At 33.5% G+C, this 19,772-nt stretch overlaps 1 protein-coding gene across 1 annotated transcript in view; it reads left to right on the plus strand.

Annotated features, from left to right (window-relative positions):
• Positions 1-19,772, plus strand: part of PTPRQ (protein tyrosine phosphatase receptor type Q) — a gene marked incomplete at both ends in the record, with an annotated part of 121,039 nt that overhangs the window by 79,908 nt on the left and 21,359 nt on the right. The window contains 9 exons of the mRNA XM_081330626.1: positions 1,262-1,588; positions 8,226-8,347; positions 12,985-13,171; positions 13,995-14,239; positions 14,682-14,748; positions 16,247-16,405; positions 17,172-17,379; positions 18,178-18,251; positions 18,813-18,912. Of these exons, the coding sequence (XP_081186752.1) occupies positions 1,262-1,588; positions 8,226-8,347; positions 12,985-13,171; positions 13,995-14,239; positions 14,682-14,748; positions 16,247-16,405; positions 17,172-17,379; positions 18,178-18,251; positions 18,813-18,912 (1,489 nt within the window). The remainder of the gene's footprint in view (positions 1-1,261; positions 1,589-8,225; positions 8,348-12,984; positions 13,172-13,994; positions 14,240-14,681; positions 14,749-16,246; positions 16,406-17,171; positions 17,380-18,177; positions 18,252-18,812; positions 18,913-19,772) is intronic.

Raw genomic sequence — 19,772 nt, forward strand, 5'->3', positions numbered from 1 at the left:
TGAATGGATTAAGAGGCAGCTAAAAATCAAGAAAATTGTAGTTGGGTCAAGTTGATGAGATTCTGAAAAAGAGATATTAATTTAAACCAGAAAAGGCAAAGTGATGGATAACGGACATAATAATTTTTCAGAGAGGCTTAGTAAATAGCAAAATAACCTAGATTTAGCTATATTTCCTTTAGTTTTCTTATGTCAATTCTGAATTTCTTTCCTATTTCCTATTCTTTTTTCTCTGCTTTCTGTGCTTGGCATAAAATGCTTAAACTGAAAAAGAAAACAGTACACAGGGAGAATACTGAAAGAAAATATGGGCCCTCCCGTGGATAGATGAAAATATTTGTTTTAACAGATGATTCATATGCATTCAATAGTTTAACAATAACTGGTGTAATATATCATGATAGCCAGATCATATTTATAAAATATGAACAGGTACTAGATTTCATTAGTATTACTTTAATTTAGAAAAAATAAATAGCTATAATTTGCAATTCTTTTCAGGTTATTTTCACCTTTTATAGCCTTGTGCATTCTTTGTCTTTTATATTTAGAAATAAGTTAAATATTCAAAACATTTTTAAAATACTGTAATATCTCAGATGTAAATATAGATATTTACTTTAGCAGATGCAGCTGAAGAAAAGAATTCTGACGCAGAGAGGAATACTGTATGCTTTTTCATTGGAACTAATGAGAAAAGTTCTTAAATTACAAATAAATCTTCATGCACATTATAGTCCCTTCATCCCTAATAAATCTACACACACACACACACACACACACACACACACACACACACACACAGACTGTATATTTCAAATGGTTGTGCTAAATTTCTCAATTTTTAAAGAGGCACCAAAAGAATTCTAAGTAGCAATGGTATCCAGAGATGATGTAACCAAACTAACGATAACTCTCCTAATATTCCTAAGTCTAAAGCACATTGTAATAACAATGAATATATGTTTCTAAACAGCTGAAAGTTGATATGAATGGTTTATCCAAAGACTCTAAGGATATACAACATTTGTATAAACTATGTATACTTCATAAAGTATATTTGTATTCTCAGTTGTCTACATTTCCAGTGTTATGGCTGTGACTAAGGGAAATATCCATTCTTTAGTGTATGGAATAAAGACTTTCAGGTTGAGAAACAGTGTAGATATAAACACATCTGGATAAATAATATGAAGTGTATTTTAGCTTTAATGCACAATAATATAGTAATATTATAATTATTTTATTATTGCTATTTTAGCTCCAAGTGCTCCAAGAGATATAATATTTTCAAATATTCAGTCAACAAATGTGACCTTGAAATGGATAATGCCAGTTACTATTTTGGGCTACTTTCAAAACTACAAGATTACTACACAGTTACAATCCATCCATTGCAATAGTTGGGATTCTTCTGAATGTATTGAATATGAGAAGGAGCAACACTCATATCTTGCTGATAAAGTTGCAGAAGAAACAGTAAATGATCTGAAAAAATTTAGATGGTATCGATTTAGGGTTTCTGCTAGTACAAATGCTGGTTATGGCAATTCTACACCTTGGATTGTCACACAAACTCTTCCTGGCTGTAAGTAAGACTATAATAATCCTTAATTTTATACACAACTCAACTTTTTAAAACTAACAATAGGTATAATTAATTATAAAATTACTGTGTGTTTTTTCAAGAGTATTCACTTATTTAGTTTAAATCTCTCTCTCTCTCTCTCTGTTTCTCTTTCTCTCTCTTGAATGTATAACATATTTGGTCATGAAATTGGAGACTCTGGGAACAATTAAATGGGTTTGTATTTAACCATTCATTGCTATATTTACTTTTTATACTTTTATTTGTATATATTTATATTACATTTTTGCACAATATAAATAGATAATAGAGACACACTGAACATATAAATGGGACATTTTGGATTAATATTTTCTTCATGCACTGATAGCTCTATGAGCTCTGTGAACTAAGGTTTTTAAAGGCTAAACATTTAAAATATTTTTTAATTATTTTAATTTAAATAGTTTAATTATTTAAGGTTTAAACCTTAAAAATAAATGTACCATTTCTAATGGTGCAAACAATGTATAACAAAACATATTGGTGGTTGCACTGTTTAGATTTTTTTTTTACTAGTACAATTGAACAGCTGCTTGTTAATTATCAGAAGACACTGCTAAATTTAATAACTTTTCAAATTATAAAACTTATTTAAAGGAGGGTAAAAATATTTTCTCATTCTCCTTAAAAGAACATCAATGTTAGCTTAAGTTCAACAACCTTGTTATTTGTCTTTTTGGAGTCAAGCATCAAATCACCATTTCCTCCAATAACTTATTGTTATTAACAGTTTTGTTTGAACATTTTGTGTGAAACACAGTGACATGAAATAATTAGGGTATTGAAGTGTGTTCATATCTCTAGATTACAGTATAAACAAGAAGTAAAGGTTCTTGTCTTTCAATCCCTCGTTGGGTTGCTCACAAGGAAAAATAATTGAACAGAAGGGGAACTCATCAAATTTACAGATGACACTAAGCTGGCAGGAATAGCCAACACCCCAGAAGACAAGCTCAGGATACAAAAAGATCTTGATAGACTTGAACAATGGGCCCTATCCAACAATATGAAATTTAATGTGGGAAAAAGCAAGATTTTACATCTAGGCAGGAAAAACCAAAGGAAAAAGGACAGATTAGGTGAAACCTGGCTCAAAAACAGTAACTGTGAGAGGAACTTTGAAGTCCTAGTGGACGATCACTTAAACATGAGCCAGCAGTGTGAGGCAGCAACCAAAAAAGCTAATACAATCCTTGGTTGTATGAGGGCAATTCGGAAATAAACTTCTGTTTGAGCATGTGCGAGAAATAGGGGTAGCGATGCCCGTCCTATGGAGCCATGTGCAGTAGTTCAGTAGGCAGTGAGGAGGGGAAGGAGAAAGTTGTGTTGCAGTTGACTTGTCTGCTAGCTAGATCAATTGAAAATGAACCCTGCCATAGAAAATCCCACCAAATGTGAAGATGCCAAAGGACTACTGCTGGTGAAGTTCATTAAATGTAGTTCAACCATCAATTCAGAAGTCTACTGTGTAATGTTACAAAAAACGTAGACAGGCCATCCATAGCAAGCATTGGGGCATACTGTGTCACCCACACCACTAGACACACCCAAGAACTTTTGAAGCAGTGCCAAGCGACTTCTACTAAGGAATTTCAAACCTTGTAAGGCATTATGAAAAGTGCCTCAATTTGAATGGTGATTATGTCAAAAAGTAATGTAATGTAGTTTTCTAATGTATATAATAAAAGTTCTATATGTGCAAGTGTCTGTCATTGATTATCAAATGGAGGTTTATTTCGACATTGCCCTCGTATAAACAAAGGGATAGAATCAAAATCATGTGAAGTATTAGTACCACTTTATAATCCTTAGAAAGACTACACCTGGAATACTGCATCCAGTTTTGGTCACCACATTACAAAAAAAGATGATGAGACTTTGGAAAAAGTGCAAAGAAGAGCAACTAAGATGATTAAGGGCCTGGAGATAAAAACATGTGAAGAACAGTTGCAGGCATTGTGGTATGGCTAGTCTAGAGAAAAGAAAAGAAGGACTAGAGGTAACATAAAGCAGTATTCCAGTAGTTGAGGGACTGCCACAAAGAAGAAAGGGTCAACTTATTTTCCAAAGCACCAGAAGGCAAGACAAGAAACAATGGATGGAAACTATTCAAGGAGAGAAGCAACCTTGAATTAAGGAGAAGCTTCCCAACAGTGAGGACAATTAACCAGAAGAATAGATTGCCTTCAGAAGTTGTGGGTGCTTCATAACTTGAGGCTTTTAAGAAGAGACTGGATAGTCACTTGTCTCAAATTGTACAGGGTCTCCTACTTGAGCAGGGGGTTGGACTAGACAACCTCTAAGGTCCCTTCCAGTTCTATTCTAATTGGATTGAATTGAATTGAGTTGAATAAGTATTTCACCAACTCTTGTGAGGGAGTCTAGCATGTAAATCTAACAAACAAATAAGAGAAAGGTATTACTGACAAACACTAGAATATTTTCTCTTTACAAGCTCACACTAACTTTGTGAATATAAGATATTTTAAAGAAAAATTGGTGGGCATTCTTTAATTAGCCAATTATACTTTGAATTCATTGGATAATAATGCAGTAAATCACCGAGGAAATTTGCATACTCATGCCTTCAAGTTTATTATATTTTAAGATTTTCATCAACATGTTTGCATATTGATAATTATAAGAATAACAACCTTAACATTTTGTATATTCATGCTATTTCTGCTTCCATAATTTAGATAGAATACTCTGTCTTCTGTTTTACAAATTGTTCTCTTAGGAGCTGTCTTTCTGTCTCATAAAATAGGTCAATGGGACTATTATTGCACTGATGATAAATTATATAACTCTGCTTTACAATGAGATATTTTCTACAGTAACTAACAGAATTAAACTATATGCTTCTATCATAATAAAAGAATTATAGACAATTTTTACATAGTGAAAATGCTTTATACCAAAATTTCCTCTTTTTGACATATATGTAGGACGTAAAAGTTCTATTCCTTTTCTTATCATAGAATTTCTATGCTTCTTGGACATTTGGCTAAGATCAGTATAGCATTCTCTTTTCCAGATGGATATTCAAAGTACTATGACTTAGGGACATAGAGTAAAAAAATATATAGAAATTCAGTAAAAAATTGTTTTACTGTATTTTGGATCACTGAGCTCTATCCAGTCCTTGAAAAATTAATAATAACAGAAACAATGGCATCCTTTGACAATTTCCATTGAGCCTGTACTGAACTTAATTTTGGATGGTCTTCCTTCCTGCTTGTCAACATGAAAATCAGTAGTTTAATGGAATGGAATGAATTCATCAGGAAAGATGAATTCAATTTGCTGTTCCTGTTTTCATATCAATTTTCAATGGGCTTCTAAATCTGCACATTGTGTCTAAGCATGTAGAAGTTGGTTCCTTTTTATGGGAATCTTAAAGAGTGCTGTTTCTAGCTATTTATTTTTTTTATTTTTTTATTTTATTAAATTTGTATACCGCCCTTCTCCCGAAGGACTCAGGGCGGTGAACAGGGCATATATAAATAGACAATACAAAAATTAAAAGAGCATTAAACAATTGCCCAGATAAAAACAGTAACAGTATAAAAACCCATTAAAAACCCTAACGTCCCCCATCAGGCCAGGCCAGCTTGTTCAAATAAATGGGTCTTCAGACCGCGCCGGAAGGAGCGAAGGTCCGGTGCCGTCCGGAGCTCAACCGGCAGTTGGTTCCATAAAGCCGGAGCGCCCACAGAGAAGGCCCTCCCCCTGGGGGCCACCAGCCGACATTCTCTGACCGGAGGCACTACTGATAAGTAAATTTAAAGGGCATAATCAATTTGGTATATTTCCTCATTTTATATCAACAATATAAAATGGTAGCATTGTAATGATAATGACCGGCAAAACACAACAACAAAGAATTGCAGCAGAGTGGCATGGCCCAGATACCAATCTGGTTCGTACTGTATTTGCTCTTTCCTCATCATGTGGTTATATATCAAAATTGTCTTCCAGAATATTGAAAGACAGTGCAAGAAGTCTTTAGTGGAAGTTTGCTCTAAGAAAAAAAAAATCTCTTGCTCAACTGACTCTTTTAACCATCAGATTTCCAAGGAATCTGGAGAGAGCAATATGTGTTTTTTCTATACCCCTAATTCTTTATTGGCTGTGCAATAATGAAAGAGAAATTAGCATTTCCTAGTGTTGCAATTGTTTCAAAAATATTCAGACCAGAGGACATTTACTAAAACAATAAATTTAAATATATTTGTTTAAATATGCTTATCTTATCTAAGAATTCCATATTGTGAAATATCAGGTAGACTTTTGATAGTTAAAAGAATACTTCCTAAAGTACTCTTTTAAAGCTACATTGCTAGTACAGGCCCAGCTAAAATGAATAGAGTTTGAATCAAAAGATTCTTTTGAGTATCAGAAGATCAGTCTGTAAAATGATAAGCTATCCAAATGTACCATCCAGCTAACAAACTTAACTGCTGCCTTTGCATCAGGACACAGATGGATGGGAAAAAATGACCCTGACCTCCATAAGACCTACATTCCTGTGGAAGCATAGAAGCATGATAATCAGGAAATGATGGGTATTAGTTACAGAAAATGCATTATTGTGAAAACCAGGAGAAAAGTGCTCATGAGAGGAAGTGATTGGATTATATGGGAATGAGTGAATAAGACTGGGTCATTCCTACTGAGTAAATTGCTGTGATTTATAAGAGAAAGGCTGTGGTGATATCTTATCCATTTCTGGCTAGACTTGTTTCACAAACAGTCTTAAATCAATATGTGACAGTTACCATTGGCACAAAGTTTGTTTATGTAAGATGTTTGTTATAAAGGTTCTAGAGTGAAGCTAATAGATTTCCAATTTCCAGTCATATTTTAGTTATACAAATTTATCTGAAGTGTATTTCTTCTTTTGGGTGAAAATTCTTCAACTATGACAAAAACCAATAAAGAGATATATTGGTACTTTGGACAAAGAATTCGAAAGGCATTGACATCCTGATCCTAAATACATTTATATGGAAGTGTCTAGATGTTCACCCTTTTGAGTTTTTTGCAGCTGTGGTTTTCAATCAGGATATATTGTTTCCCAGACATATTGCCACTGGATGAGGTGGTCACATGTACAGTTAGTTGACTGCCACTTTCAGAATTATCCTATTTTTGATACTTGCAATTCCTCAATAGGAGGTTGATTCAGTGCAAGGCATAATTCTGTACAGAGGCCAGCTCAGCCTGTGTCAGCATGGCTAACAGCAGAACTAAATAAAAAGGCTGTCAGAGCTTAAACGTTCATGTGAATAATCTCTAATTTCATTGATATCAGAGGAATTTGCTTTCAAATAAATGCTTGGGGCAGAAGCTGCATTGCAGAAAGGAATTTACTCCCTGTAGAACAAGTATTAAATTCAGACATAGGATCTATATCTTTGACTGGAGAGTTTTACATAATCATGTATATGAAGTATCTTTCTATTTTTGAAAATCCATTAAATGTAAGATTTAATTTACCTCAATTAAATCAACTATTATTTCATTTCCCTCCCTTTCCTACCCCAAGGAGTAGTACAATTGTCCAAACTTTCATTTTAGTATCATCATTATAAAAAACATACAAGTCTCTTCCAGGACCTGGTTAACATAATCAGTGCTTCACTGAGAAGAGCTTCAACACTCATTGCCTGCAGATCTTGTCGTATGCATTTCTCAAAAGGAGATTTTGTAAGTTCCCTGTTGAAAAACACCTTTCTCCTTGTAGTGTTTGTCAAGTGGAGGACATTATCCATTATGTCCTCCACTGTCCCATTTACAATGAGATCAGGGCCAAACTATTAATGGCAGATGAACTCAGGGGGTCCGATACTGAAAAATTGAACTATCTTCTTCCAGATGTTTTTCCAACAGTCAGTAACCAAGTTGCTACCTTTCTCTGCTCTCATTTAAACTTAGGAAGAAATGCTTTATTTCTTAGCTGTAGTTTTGACTTTATTTTCTATAACCTTTTTAATATATAATACTTCTATTATTATATTTTATATTTTTATTGTTTTGTTGTTTTATTGTTATTCATATTTTATGGCATTCCATGTTATGACCTGTGGTTACAACAATAAACTTATAAACAGACTTAAAGGCAATAATCCAATAAGGAAAAAAAATGCACAATGTGTTGTTTTTGAACAGAATTAGAGTTAGGTAGCGGCAGCCCCAAAGTTGCCAAGTGAATTTCCATAGCTGAGGGTAGCCTTCTTGGTGCTAATGTAAAATTTAATCATATATCCCCCTCCCACAGTATTGATCGCTGGAAGATAAATAAAAATGTTTTCTTCCAAACAGGTGCTCTTGCCATATGAGAACTTGCACAGTAAACTTTGTTAAAAGCAATGATCAGTAAAGAAAGCATTACTGTATTGGGAGAAAAATTGTATTTTACACTGCAAATAAGTATTTTCATGCCCTGTTATAATCTATTCTTTTAGGCAGTTGGTGTTTAATTGTATTAATTAATGTTGTTGCATAATAATAAAGACTTCATTGGTCAGAATGAGAATTTTTGATGTAAATCTTTCTGATGTAAACTTTTGATGTACTTTCCCCCCTGTAGCTCCAGATGCTCCTCCAGCAAATGTAACTGCAGTAGCTACATCTCCCTACAGTATTAACATTAGTTGGAATGAGCCTACCATAATTACTGGACCAACATTCTACCTCATTGATATTTCCTCAGTAAGTCATTTCAAGTCTTCTGTTTTTTTGGCTGTCATTATTCATACAGATTGATATGACTGATGCATATTTTCTAAGAGACAAATTCAGGAGCAGAAGTTTACTTAGGAATCAGCTATTAAACAATACTTTATTGAAGGTGGCTCAGTGGGTTAGGACACTGAGCTTGTCGATCAGAAGGTCGGCAGTTTGGCGGGTCGAATCCCGAGTGCCGCATAACAGAGTAAGCGCCTGTTACTCGTCCCAGCTTCTGCCAACCTAGCAGATCGAAAGCACGTAAAAATGCAAGTAGGAAAATAGGGACCACTACGGTGGGAAGGTAACAGTGTTCTGTGCGCCTCTGGCGTCTAGTCATGCCGGCCACATGACCAAGGAGACGTCCTTGGACAAGGGCTGGCTCTTCGGCTTTGAAACGGAGATGAACACCGGCCCCTAGAGTCGGAAACGACTAGCACGCATGTGCGGGGGAACCTTTACCTTACCTATACAATTTGAGCATGTAACCTGACATCACATGTTTCCCTGCAGCTTCTGAATTTTTTTTTAAATCTTTGGTATTCCCCTGACAACACAGCAGAAAATCAATAGTGGTGTGTCTTGACATTTGGGGATAAATAAAAAATATGCAGAATCTCAGCAACTAGAATCTTTAGTTTCCCCAAAATGTTAAAGGCAGCCTTTGTTGCTATAGTAAAAAAGGTGCAGCTGATATGCTAACAATAATAACAGTCTAATCAGCTGTACCAGAATTGGGCAACCTTTTATCTTTTTAAAACTATTTTCTCTGTTTAGAAGGTTCCTAGTAGGCAAGGTTAAAGCAAATAATGGATTGGGCCAGAATATAAAGTTAGTGGTCATAGCATTTTGTTTCTAACAGCATTGTTCTTATCCTTTCTAATTCACCTCTCTCCCAAAATACAAGGAGGTGATGTAATGCAGTCTTCATTTAGTGCACACCAGGGCTTTTTTTCTCATAGAACACTCAGAACAGAGTTCCGGCACCTTTTTGGATGGAACCTTGTAGGGTAGGCAAGGTGGGTTGTATGACATGTGTGAGTTCCGGCACCTTTTTCTTTTACAAAAAAAGCACTGGTGCACACAATTGGGTCTGGCAATCGGTCATAAAGCAAAGTGGTCACTAGGTGAAACCATAACTCCTTACTTCAGCTTTCCTTTGGTTTACAGACTTGTAAAAGTTATAATTGTGAGGATTGGTTGCTAAACTACCAGTGATTATGGTTACTTTTTCGTTATTATCATGTACAATAGCTAAACAAGGACTACTTGTCAATTGTATGAAAAGTCTAAGCAGATTCCATAGACTGCATAATAGCCTTGTAATCAAATCAAGGCCCACACAGAAACAGCATTCCTAAGGTCTCAAATAATATCACAATTCTAAGACATCCCTAAATATAATCACAGATAGTCCTTGACTTATGACCATTCATTTAAAAACAGTTCAAAATTTCAATGGGCTCAGAAAAAATGACTTATGATCTGTATTTACATTTACAACCATTGCACCACACCCTTTGTTATGTGATCACAATTAGAGTGCTTGGCAACCAGCTCACATTTATGACCAATTGCAGTGTCTTGTGATTGATTTCCAGCAAAAATAAATAAATAAATCCCATTGAACTTTTTGGGAAGCTGTATGATTTGCTTAATTACCACTGTAAAATTGTTGTAAATCAGGTCAAACCCAACTTATGCAAGCAATGATTTATGATGGTACCAGTAATGCCAGTCCCAATTGTAGTCATAAGTCGAAGATTACCTGTACTTATATTATCAACTTAGTTCAGAAGACTAATTATTTTCTTTGAGGAAGTTTCCAATTCTTAGCACTTGTTAAGCTTCTGAAGGTGTGGGTCAAATAAGGCCAGTGCTCTAAGCACTGTTTGTACAGCTGGTCACTGACACAAGTATTATATGAAAAATTAGATCAAGATTATGTAATCAGTTAATGTTATTTACTGTATACACTTCTACTTTTGTTAAAAAAAAAGCCAGAATATTAAGAAGGATTGATTTCTTTTTAATGGAATATGCTATGGCATGTATCAATCTTTGTAAGGCAAAGATATTTGATGGTTTCCGCCACTGTAATATTATTCTGAATTTTTATCTTTAGTCATAATAATTGGTTAACCTTTAAAATCAATGTTTGTTTAACAATCTACAGGTAGTCCTTGAATTATGACCACAATTGAGCCAAAAATTTATGTTGCTAAATGCAAAACTTGTTAAGTGAGTTTTGCCCCATTTTACGACCTTTCTTGCCACATTTTTTAAGTGAATCAGTTAACAAATTAAGTTAAGTTAAATTAGTGACATGGTTGTTAAGTGAATCTGGCTTCCCCATTGATTTTGCTTCTCAGAAGATTGTAAAAAGAGGATCACATGACCCTGGGAAACTGCAACTCTCACAAATATGAACTATTTGTCAAGCATCCGAATGTAAATCACTTGACCATGGGGATAAGTCACTTTTTTCAGTGCTGTTGTAACTTTGAGTGGTCACTAAATGAACTGTTGTAAGACAAGAACTACCTGTACTGAGTGAAATCCAACGCATTATAAATAATCTTTTATTCGCATAACAGGACTGTCTCCTCCTCTCGTTTCCCTTCAGGCCTTTACATACACTGAAACCTTGAGCAAAATCCTCTAGCAATTATTTTTGTTTAAATTATTTTTAGTTTTAACTGTTTCAGTTACCCTTTCTTTCTTTCTTTCTTTCTTTCTTTCTTTCTTTCTTTCTTTCTTTCTTTCTTCCTTCCCTCCCTCCCTCCCTCCCTCCCTTCCTTCCTCCCTTCCTTCCTTCCTTCCTCCCTCCCTCTTTCTTTCTTTCTTTCTTTCTTTCTTTCTTTCTTTCTTTCTTTCTTTCTTTCTTTCTTTCTTTCTTTCTTTCTTTCTTCATTTTTATTGCATTTTCAGCCCCCTTTAACACATATGATTTGCTTCAACTCTTTTGAGGCTTGCCTCTGGCCCCCAATTGTGGTTCTTTACTGAACAAGGATTTAAAGCCCAGTCTTCTGAATGCTTTTTATTCACTGCATCATAGTGTCCCCAGTATTATTTTTAAGCTGAATATGCACATGTTTGTGTGTATACACATACATACTAGGAAAAAGTTAATGATAATAAAATGGTCTTAGCTGGTTTTCCATGGGAAATGAGCTACCACTTTCAACAGGTCTGTGAACCGGTCAGAAACAGAGCACAAAGCTTAGCATTATGGAAATGGAAGAAGTCTTCTTATGTTCCTATATTGTTATAAGGAACAGTGATATATGAAAAAATACTTTGTCCCTTGATAGTCATCCCATGAAATCACTGTCTGTTTAGTACATTAGAATCTTTATTTAAGGTTAACTCTCAGTGGGGACACTAAAGCACATCTGTCAAACAAAATATGTGCTTAAACTATCTTAGTCACTTAGCAGCTGCATCTTCCATAGATATGACCCTCTGGGACTGCTACTGTAGACATTCATTTTCTTTTTTTCTGTTTCATAATAGAAAAGAAAATTGGAATATGACAAACATGTAAAAACGTTTTGGTGCTCATCTCTATGAAATGTTATGTGCTACATCTGGGACTTTTTCTACTTCAATCATTGATTTATCCACTTGAAATGGAGATCCTGTGAGGAACCTCCTGAGACAGAATCCCACCTTATAAAAATAATCATTCTCTGCTGAATTTTTGACTTACTGCATATACAATCAGATTTCAATATTAAGATAAACAAAGCCTTCTAGTTCAGATGTCCAAAAACCAGGCATTCTCAATGTTTTAATTTTAAATATGCCACAATCTCAGATGCCGAATTGAAAACCTATTATTTGAACAAAGATCCTTTATGGATGTCATAGGTTTATCTGACTACATTTTATCATTTAGTCTTTAAACTATTATATTTAATCTACTTATACTTTAAGAATCAGTCCTGCAATATTATCAGTTTGTTATGATAACTGATAAAAATCAATTTTTTTCATTCATTAATTCTATCTTTGGACATTACATACATCACATATAAATAGAATATCTCCAGATGTATTTAAATATTCAGTTGAGGGCTGATGATCTATAAGGTTGTGGTCCTTTAGAAGCAATCAGGTTATAGCAATTATGTATAGTCTGTACTTATTTTATTTACTATTTAATGGAACAATAATGAAATAGAGTATTTTGTGATTTTGGGCCCCTAGACTGCTAAATGTAAAAATTGAGAGAGCAAAAAGCATGATGAATCTCCAATTTTATGTACTGCAAAGTATTCTCACAGAAAAATACCTGGAAAATTATGCCAATGATTTCTGGATTAAAGGTCCCCCAAAGCTTCCCTGCTATATAGCCATATACAAGATCTAAAGAAAATGTATTGTATTAGTACTGGGATAAAAAAGCATGACAAAGTCATTATGCATGCTATGTCTGTTTGTGTTATTCCTTAAATTTACCCACCCCACACATGCTCTGTGCTTTTTTTTTTTGCACAGGTAGATGACCATCCATCCAGTCCTGTTAACTCAGTTTTCCATTGATAATATATCACCCAACTTTCCTTATTAATAATCTAACGAACACTATCTTTTTATCTTGCCCCTGCTTGGTACAGGTGGATACAGATTACTATCAAGCTTCATTTGTCAAAGCAAATTATGAGGATAAAACTCTAAGTATTTCAGGATTGAGAGCATTTACAAGGTATTCCATAGTAGTCACTGCTTTGGTAAAAGATGTTCAAACTACACATACTGAAGGCAAGTCTAGTTCTTCGGTTATTGTTTCCACTTTTGAAGCAGGTAAGTCACTAATTCTATTTGTTCATTTTATTAGCAATCTGAACATATAAACATTCCAAAGGAAATTACAACCAAAATTGTAAAAAAAATTAAAAGCATCAATAATTTTAAACACTTCTCTAAAACAAGTACCCCATGCACATATAGAAAGAAATCTATATACAACCCCCTCGCTGCCATTAAAACTTTCAGCTTATCTGTTTTTCTTTGTAAAAGGAAGGTGAACCATGTAATTTTTATCTGATTTACCTGGAACTTAATATCACGGGGGAGTTTAAATTATCGGTTATTATCTTCAACTTTAAGCCTTGGTCAATCCGCTGAATATAAACCCCCCCCCCAGTATATTTATATTTTCCCCAAATGTAATACAGTACAGGCAAATTCACTATAGATTTTGCTTCTTAAGGTCTTTTGAAAAAATCTATGCCCATAATTTTTTTTATTAAGAAGTTAAGATAATATTTAGATTCCTTTTTCAAAAAAAAAAATCTACATAGGCTACAAGAAAAAAGAAAAAGAAAGAAATCAAAGAAAAAGCAAAATATGTAAGAAAAGAAAAAAAAATAAGAAAAATAGAAAAGAAAAAAGTATAAATGACTTCTGATGCTTCAAAGTATTTATGAACATTATTTTAACCTCTCTCTAAATTTACATCATGACTCTCTTCTTTATATAATGTATCCTGTCAAATTACCAAAACCATGTCACAAGTCCATTTTTTAAATTATTTTTATGAAAAAGTCCATAAGATCTAATCTTTTAGACTCTAAATGCCTAGTAATAGTTTTAATTGTTTCATCAGCTATTAATTTTTTTTCAGCGCCCAGGGACCCACTTAACAATGTAACTTTTCAGAAGATACCAGATGAAGTAACAAAATTTCAGGTGATGTTTTTACCACCCTCTGAACTCAATGGGAATATTCAAATATATCAAGCTATGGTATATAAAGACGATGACACAGACACCTTTCAGATTTATAATTTAAGTGTTATAGACAGAACAAACAAGTCAATCACTGCCATGATAGAGGGATTAAAAGGTGGACACACATATAATATCAGTGTAAGTTGAACTCTTTTTCTCCACAATCAATAATAAGTTTTAATTAAATATAAAACAAACTGAGTAGGATTTATTTATTTATTTATTTAAATTTATATATTTAAATGTTCTGGCTGCCCAATTCCAATGGACCCTTTTTGCTTAGAGATTTATAAAATGAATTAATGCAATTGGAGTTCCTGTTTTAATTTTATTTCAATTATCTTGAAGTTAGCAAAATATATAATGAAAAATGATTAGCAAAAAAAAACACTGTTCCATACATAGAAATAAAACCCACTGACTTCAATGAAGTTATTAGTATGTTCAGAATAAAATCTTATTTTCCCATGTACTTTTTATTTTATATATGTATCCCTATAAATATACATAGTGAAATATAATTAATTGATGTATTAATTAATGTTAGACTAAACATGTTAAAGACTTTTTATTTGTTTAGGTATATGCAATCAATAGTGCTGGTGCAGGACCAAAGATTCAGCTTAAAATAACAACAGATATTAAAGGTAAACTATTATAAATCTTTTATAGTTTTATAGTAAAGCCAGTGACTGCAGAAATATAACATAAGCTTGCTTTCATTTGGGTTTTTATACACTAGTTCCTGGAATTTAATAAGCATATATTTTATTTCATTTTGTCTGGTCATAACCAATCATACTATTTTGACTGTATTATAATGCAAGTAATCAAAATAAAGTTTGATCTTGCACAAGTGGCATAATACTGAATTGAGTAATTTATTAAAGTATACAAAGACTGAAATCCTGAACAAGTTTATTAAAACACATGTTGCATTGATCCAGTAGAAGTTGAATTCAAATAATAATATGGATTAAAATAACTTGAAATACTATGGATAGCCCTATAAATTTTGTACATAAATAGTGTTGTGAATGAGATTCATATTTTCCAGTTCCTTGTGAAACATATCTTAATTTTATTTGCACAATCTCTACCATAGTTAGATATTTCTATTATATTACCATAGTAATATATGCAGCAAAGATGATTAGGGGACTGGAGGATAAAACATATAAAAAATGGTGGAATTGGGTATGTCTACTTTACGGAAGAGAAGGGCGAGGGGTGATATGATAGTTCCAATATCTCACGGGCTGCCACAAAGAACAGGGAGTTAAGCTATTCTCCAAAGCGCCCGAAGGCAGGACAAGAAGCAACAGATGGAAATTAATCAAGGAAAGAAGCAACCTAGAACTAAGGAGAAATTTCCTGACAGTTAGAACAATTAATCAGTGTAACAACCTGACGCCAGAAGTTGTGAATGCTCCAACACTGGAAGTTTGTAAGAAGAGACTGGACAGCCATTTGTCTGAAATGGTATAGGGTTCCCTGCCTGAGCAGTGGGTTGGACTAGAAGACCTCCAAGGTCCTCTCCAATATTATTATTATTATTATTATTATTATTATTATTATTATTATTATTATTATTATTATTATTATTATTATTATTATTATTATTATTATTATTATTATTCAGCAGTATTTCAATAATAATTTCAGTTATGCAAATGTAAATAAGTACAATTCCCTGGAAGTGCCAAACAGATAGCTACTGATTTACAATTTGTGAATTATCTCTGTTGATAGGATCATAAAATGGCTATGATTCAATGCTTATACTTAGTATTAGTTCTTATTTATGTGTTTGTTTATTGAATTTATTTGCCACCTATCTCGCTGTAGGGCTACCCTAGGCAGTTTACAACAATAAAAATGGAAAAATGAAAAGAACTGTAAACATAGCATTAGTAAAGTAATGGCACAATAGAATAAACAATGAAAAAGAAAACAATGAGAGTATAGCATTGTGAGAATACAATATCGGAGGGTGTGAAGCGGGAAGTGAGGCAGAAAGATGGGGTTTGCTATAAATCTAGAAGCTTCCTCTATTTATCAGAATAGTAGCTTTAAAAAATTTGTTGTGATTTTGTTGTGAGATTTAACTGGAAAGCATTGTAGCATTTATTCGTCTCAAAACAGAACCCCCAAGACCTAGTAAGAAGCCAGTGCCAGTTTATGATACTAGTGGAACATTACTTGTCACAGCCACTACAATTACTATTCACATGCCAGTTTGCTACTATAATGACGATCACGGGCCTATTAAGAAAATACAAATTCTTGTTGCAGAAGCAGGAGGTACGGATTTTTTTTTCCTTAAAACGAATTTATGAATCTTCTTGCTATTTCTACCTTTTCTTTGTCTTACTTGCTCATGGAGATTTATGAATTTTGGAGTTCTTCATGAACTATATTTGGATTGTAAATTAAAATGGCAAAAAGAATGTGATTCACAGACAATATCCTACTTGAATGAGCAAAAGAAATCGAGCAGGAAAGCTAGCAACAGAGAAAACAGCAATCTTCCTGCCGTTGGTTTTACCCTATTTTTTTAACTCAATACTCTTGTAAATAGATAAATTATATAGTACTTCATTATATTAGGTCCTCTGAAAAATGGGATATTATATTTAATCAAATAGCACCCCTGTCCTCACTTACTAATGAATAATCTTCTTTTTAAATTAGCTGAGTAGTTAAATTTAGTTTTGCACTGTGGTGGTATGAGAATCATGTCAAGTTATTCAAACTTTGGGATAAATTCTTTCAATATTTGTTTTTTCCCCCCACCACAATTCTTGGTGTTATTTGGAGTCAAATTATCATTTCTATTTAGAAATTGAGATAAAAGTATATAAAGGTAGTTATAGAGATAAAATTACAATTCTTTTTTTATTCTTTAACAGAATATCATGCACGATAAAAACTAATAAATTTGTAATTGTGTATGCTTTTGTGTGCTGCACTATAATTTATCACAAATAGAGGTGGTAAACAATAAAAGAAGAGAACAAACAGGAATTATTATCTATATAATATGTCACTGCTCTTTTTTGGAATTCAGTTCAGAATGATGACAATATCACCAAGTGGTATGATGCATACTTTAATAAAGCAAGGCCTTATTTGGTAAATGAAGGCTTTCCAAATCCTCCATGTCTAAAAGGGAGCGAAGAAGATATTTATGTAATAGGGGCTGATAGCACTTGTATGATACCAGGAAGTGAAGAAAAAATTTGCAATGGACCACTAAAACCCAAAAAGCAATACGTGTAAGTATTATTTATTTTATACCAACCATCTCACCTGAGTGACTCTGGACAATTTACAATAAAATGTGTTTTGCATTTTTGGAAGAATTTGTGGAGATGAGAAAATTGACAATTAAGGAAAAGACAGTATCTATATTTTTTAGTGATTGGAAACTCTAGAACTTTTTGCTGAAAATGCAAATAAACAAGTAATGATATGGATATGAGGATTAGAAAAGGTAGAATAGGGAAAGATGTCAGCCATAATGTAACCTTAAGAGAGAGAAAATAAAATATAAATGAATTTATAAACTGGTGTTAAAATCGGAAACCACTTCTTTATATCTTTCTTTCTCTTTCTCTTTTTTATATTTTTTCTTTCATTTCTTTTCTATTTACTTATCACTTTTCTTTACTCTATTTAAATTTGTACTGTTTTTACTTTGTAAAAAATATTTAATAAAAATTAATTTGAAAAAAATGCAGGATTTTGCAGCAGCTTTGAATGGGTTGGAGCATGTGGTGATATTCACACAGGAACGGTTAGTATCTTCTTAAAGCAGACACACGTTTCCTGGAATTTCATAGTTGCCCTTTACTGCTACAATGCAATTTGAGAAAAAGACACACCTGAATTGCCAGCAAGTGTGGGTCTACAATGCCTAGTCATGCTCCAAAGAGATGGATTCAAAGAGCTGCAAAGCATTGTTACAAGCTACAGGGATGGTGTCCTTAATTTATATATACAATTTATATGCTGTATACTTATAAAGTAAACTTGTGTGTGTGTGTATAATGTAATGCATTTGCTGTTTATAGATTTAAGTTCAGAGCAACAAATATCAGAGGTCAATATACAGATTCAGACTATTCCGATCCCATCAAAACTTTAGGTAAGGAATGTTTCATCACAAATGTCTATTTATTAGAATTGTACGAATCATTTTTAAAACTTCCTAGTGAACCTGTATCCCTGTTGTTACAAAGATAACACCTTGGCATCAAAGGTTTAGGGCTGCATTGACCATTGACTTTCACATCTCCTGTGACTCTTGGTCATTCTGCCTATGTATGTAATCTCATTTGAGTTCCTCTAGGGCAGGGGTGTCAAACTGCTGGCCCGTGGGCTGGATGCATCATGGCGAAACTGCACCCACCCCATTGCCGGCAATGGGAAAAAAGTTGTCATACGTCACAACACATCATGTGATATTGTGAGTTTGACACTCCTGCTCTAGGGGTCACTTGCATTTTTGGGGGGTAATGGTCATGCCATTTAATAAGATACTTCATTCATTTTTAGGCTGTAAAAATTATTTGTAAGAGGTGGCTCTCAGAAGCAAATGTATTGCTGTATCTATTAGTATTGATCATTGCCATTGTAATAACTAGTGTATGATTTCAGATAATAGTTTGGAGTTTAAATCCTAATATACACTGACTCTACATTACAGGTAATGGGCTATCTGAAAGAGCTGTAGAAATAATACTTGCAGTTACTTTATGTATACTCTCTATTGTTCTCCTTGTGGCTGTAGTTTATGCATTTGCAAGGTAAGTACATATCTAGGTGCAAGAGCTGTTTTTTTTAGTTTTAGAAGTAGAATTACTTATTAATTGAAATGAATTATATTTTTAAATTCATTGGCAAATAAATATGTATTGTTATAACTTTATATCCAGCAAGGAATATATTATAATAAGAGGTCATAAACTTAATTCAACAATTTGTAAGCATTGCATAGAAACCTACAATAAACAGCAAACAGAATTAAAGACTAGTATGATGGAGGTCTAGTGTATGAACTTCCAGAGGCAGAAGGCAAGAACATTCGTGCCACTTCTTGTCCTGCAAAAATGTCTTCCCTAGCAGGTCTTGCTACACTCTGGAATTCTTTCTAACACACATTCTGTAGGGAAAGAAGTGAAGTAATGATTTCTTTGTTCTCTGCCCGAATACAACCCAAGCCAATTTTTGGTGGTGTCAAGAGTAGATCTTGTGGGTGGGGGGGGCGGAGGAGTAAAAGAAAATGAGTGAAAACATATTGATTGCTAGAAGAAACAGTAAGAAGCCTGTATGAAAAAAACCACTATTTTGAATTGAATAATTTGCAATGAAAATTAGACAGAGTGTAGGATGCAATAAGGAGCATGTATCTGAAACTTAATCAAAATTAAGTTGTCTTTGATAGGAAAACCACAAAGGGGGACAATTACAAAACATACAGAAATGATTAAAAATTATGTATGTCTTACTATATAAAAATGTGAGTGGTGTATGTCAAGAAGAACATAAAACAAACACTGAAAATAGTGTAGTTTTAATAAGTGTGGATGGAAAAACGAGAGACAAGCTCAAGAATAAATAGATGCTACTGGATATGGACTGAACACAAAAGTGAACAACCAGTAAA

Source organism: Vipera berus (genome assembly GCF_964194415.1).
Source record: "Vipera berus genome assembly, chromosome: 6".
Lineage (NCBI taxonomy): Eukaryota > Metazoa > Chordata > Lepidosauria > Squamata > Viperidae > Vipera > Vipera berus.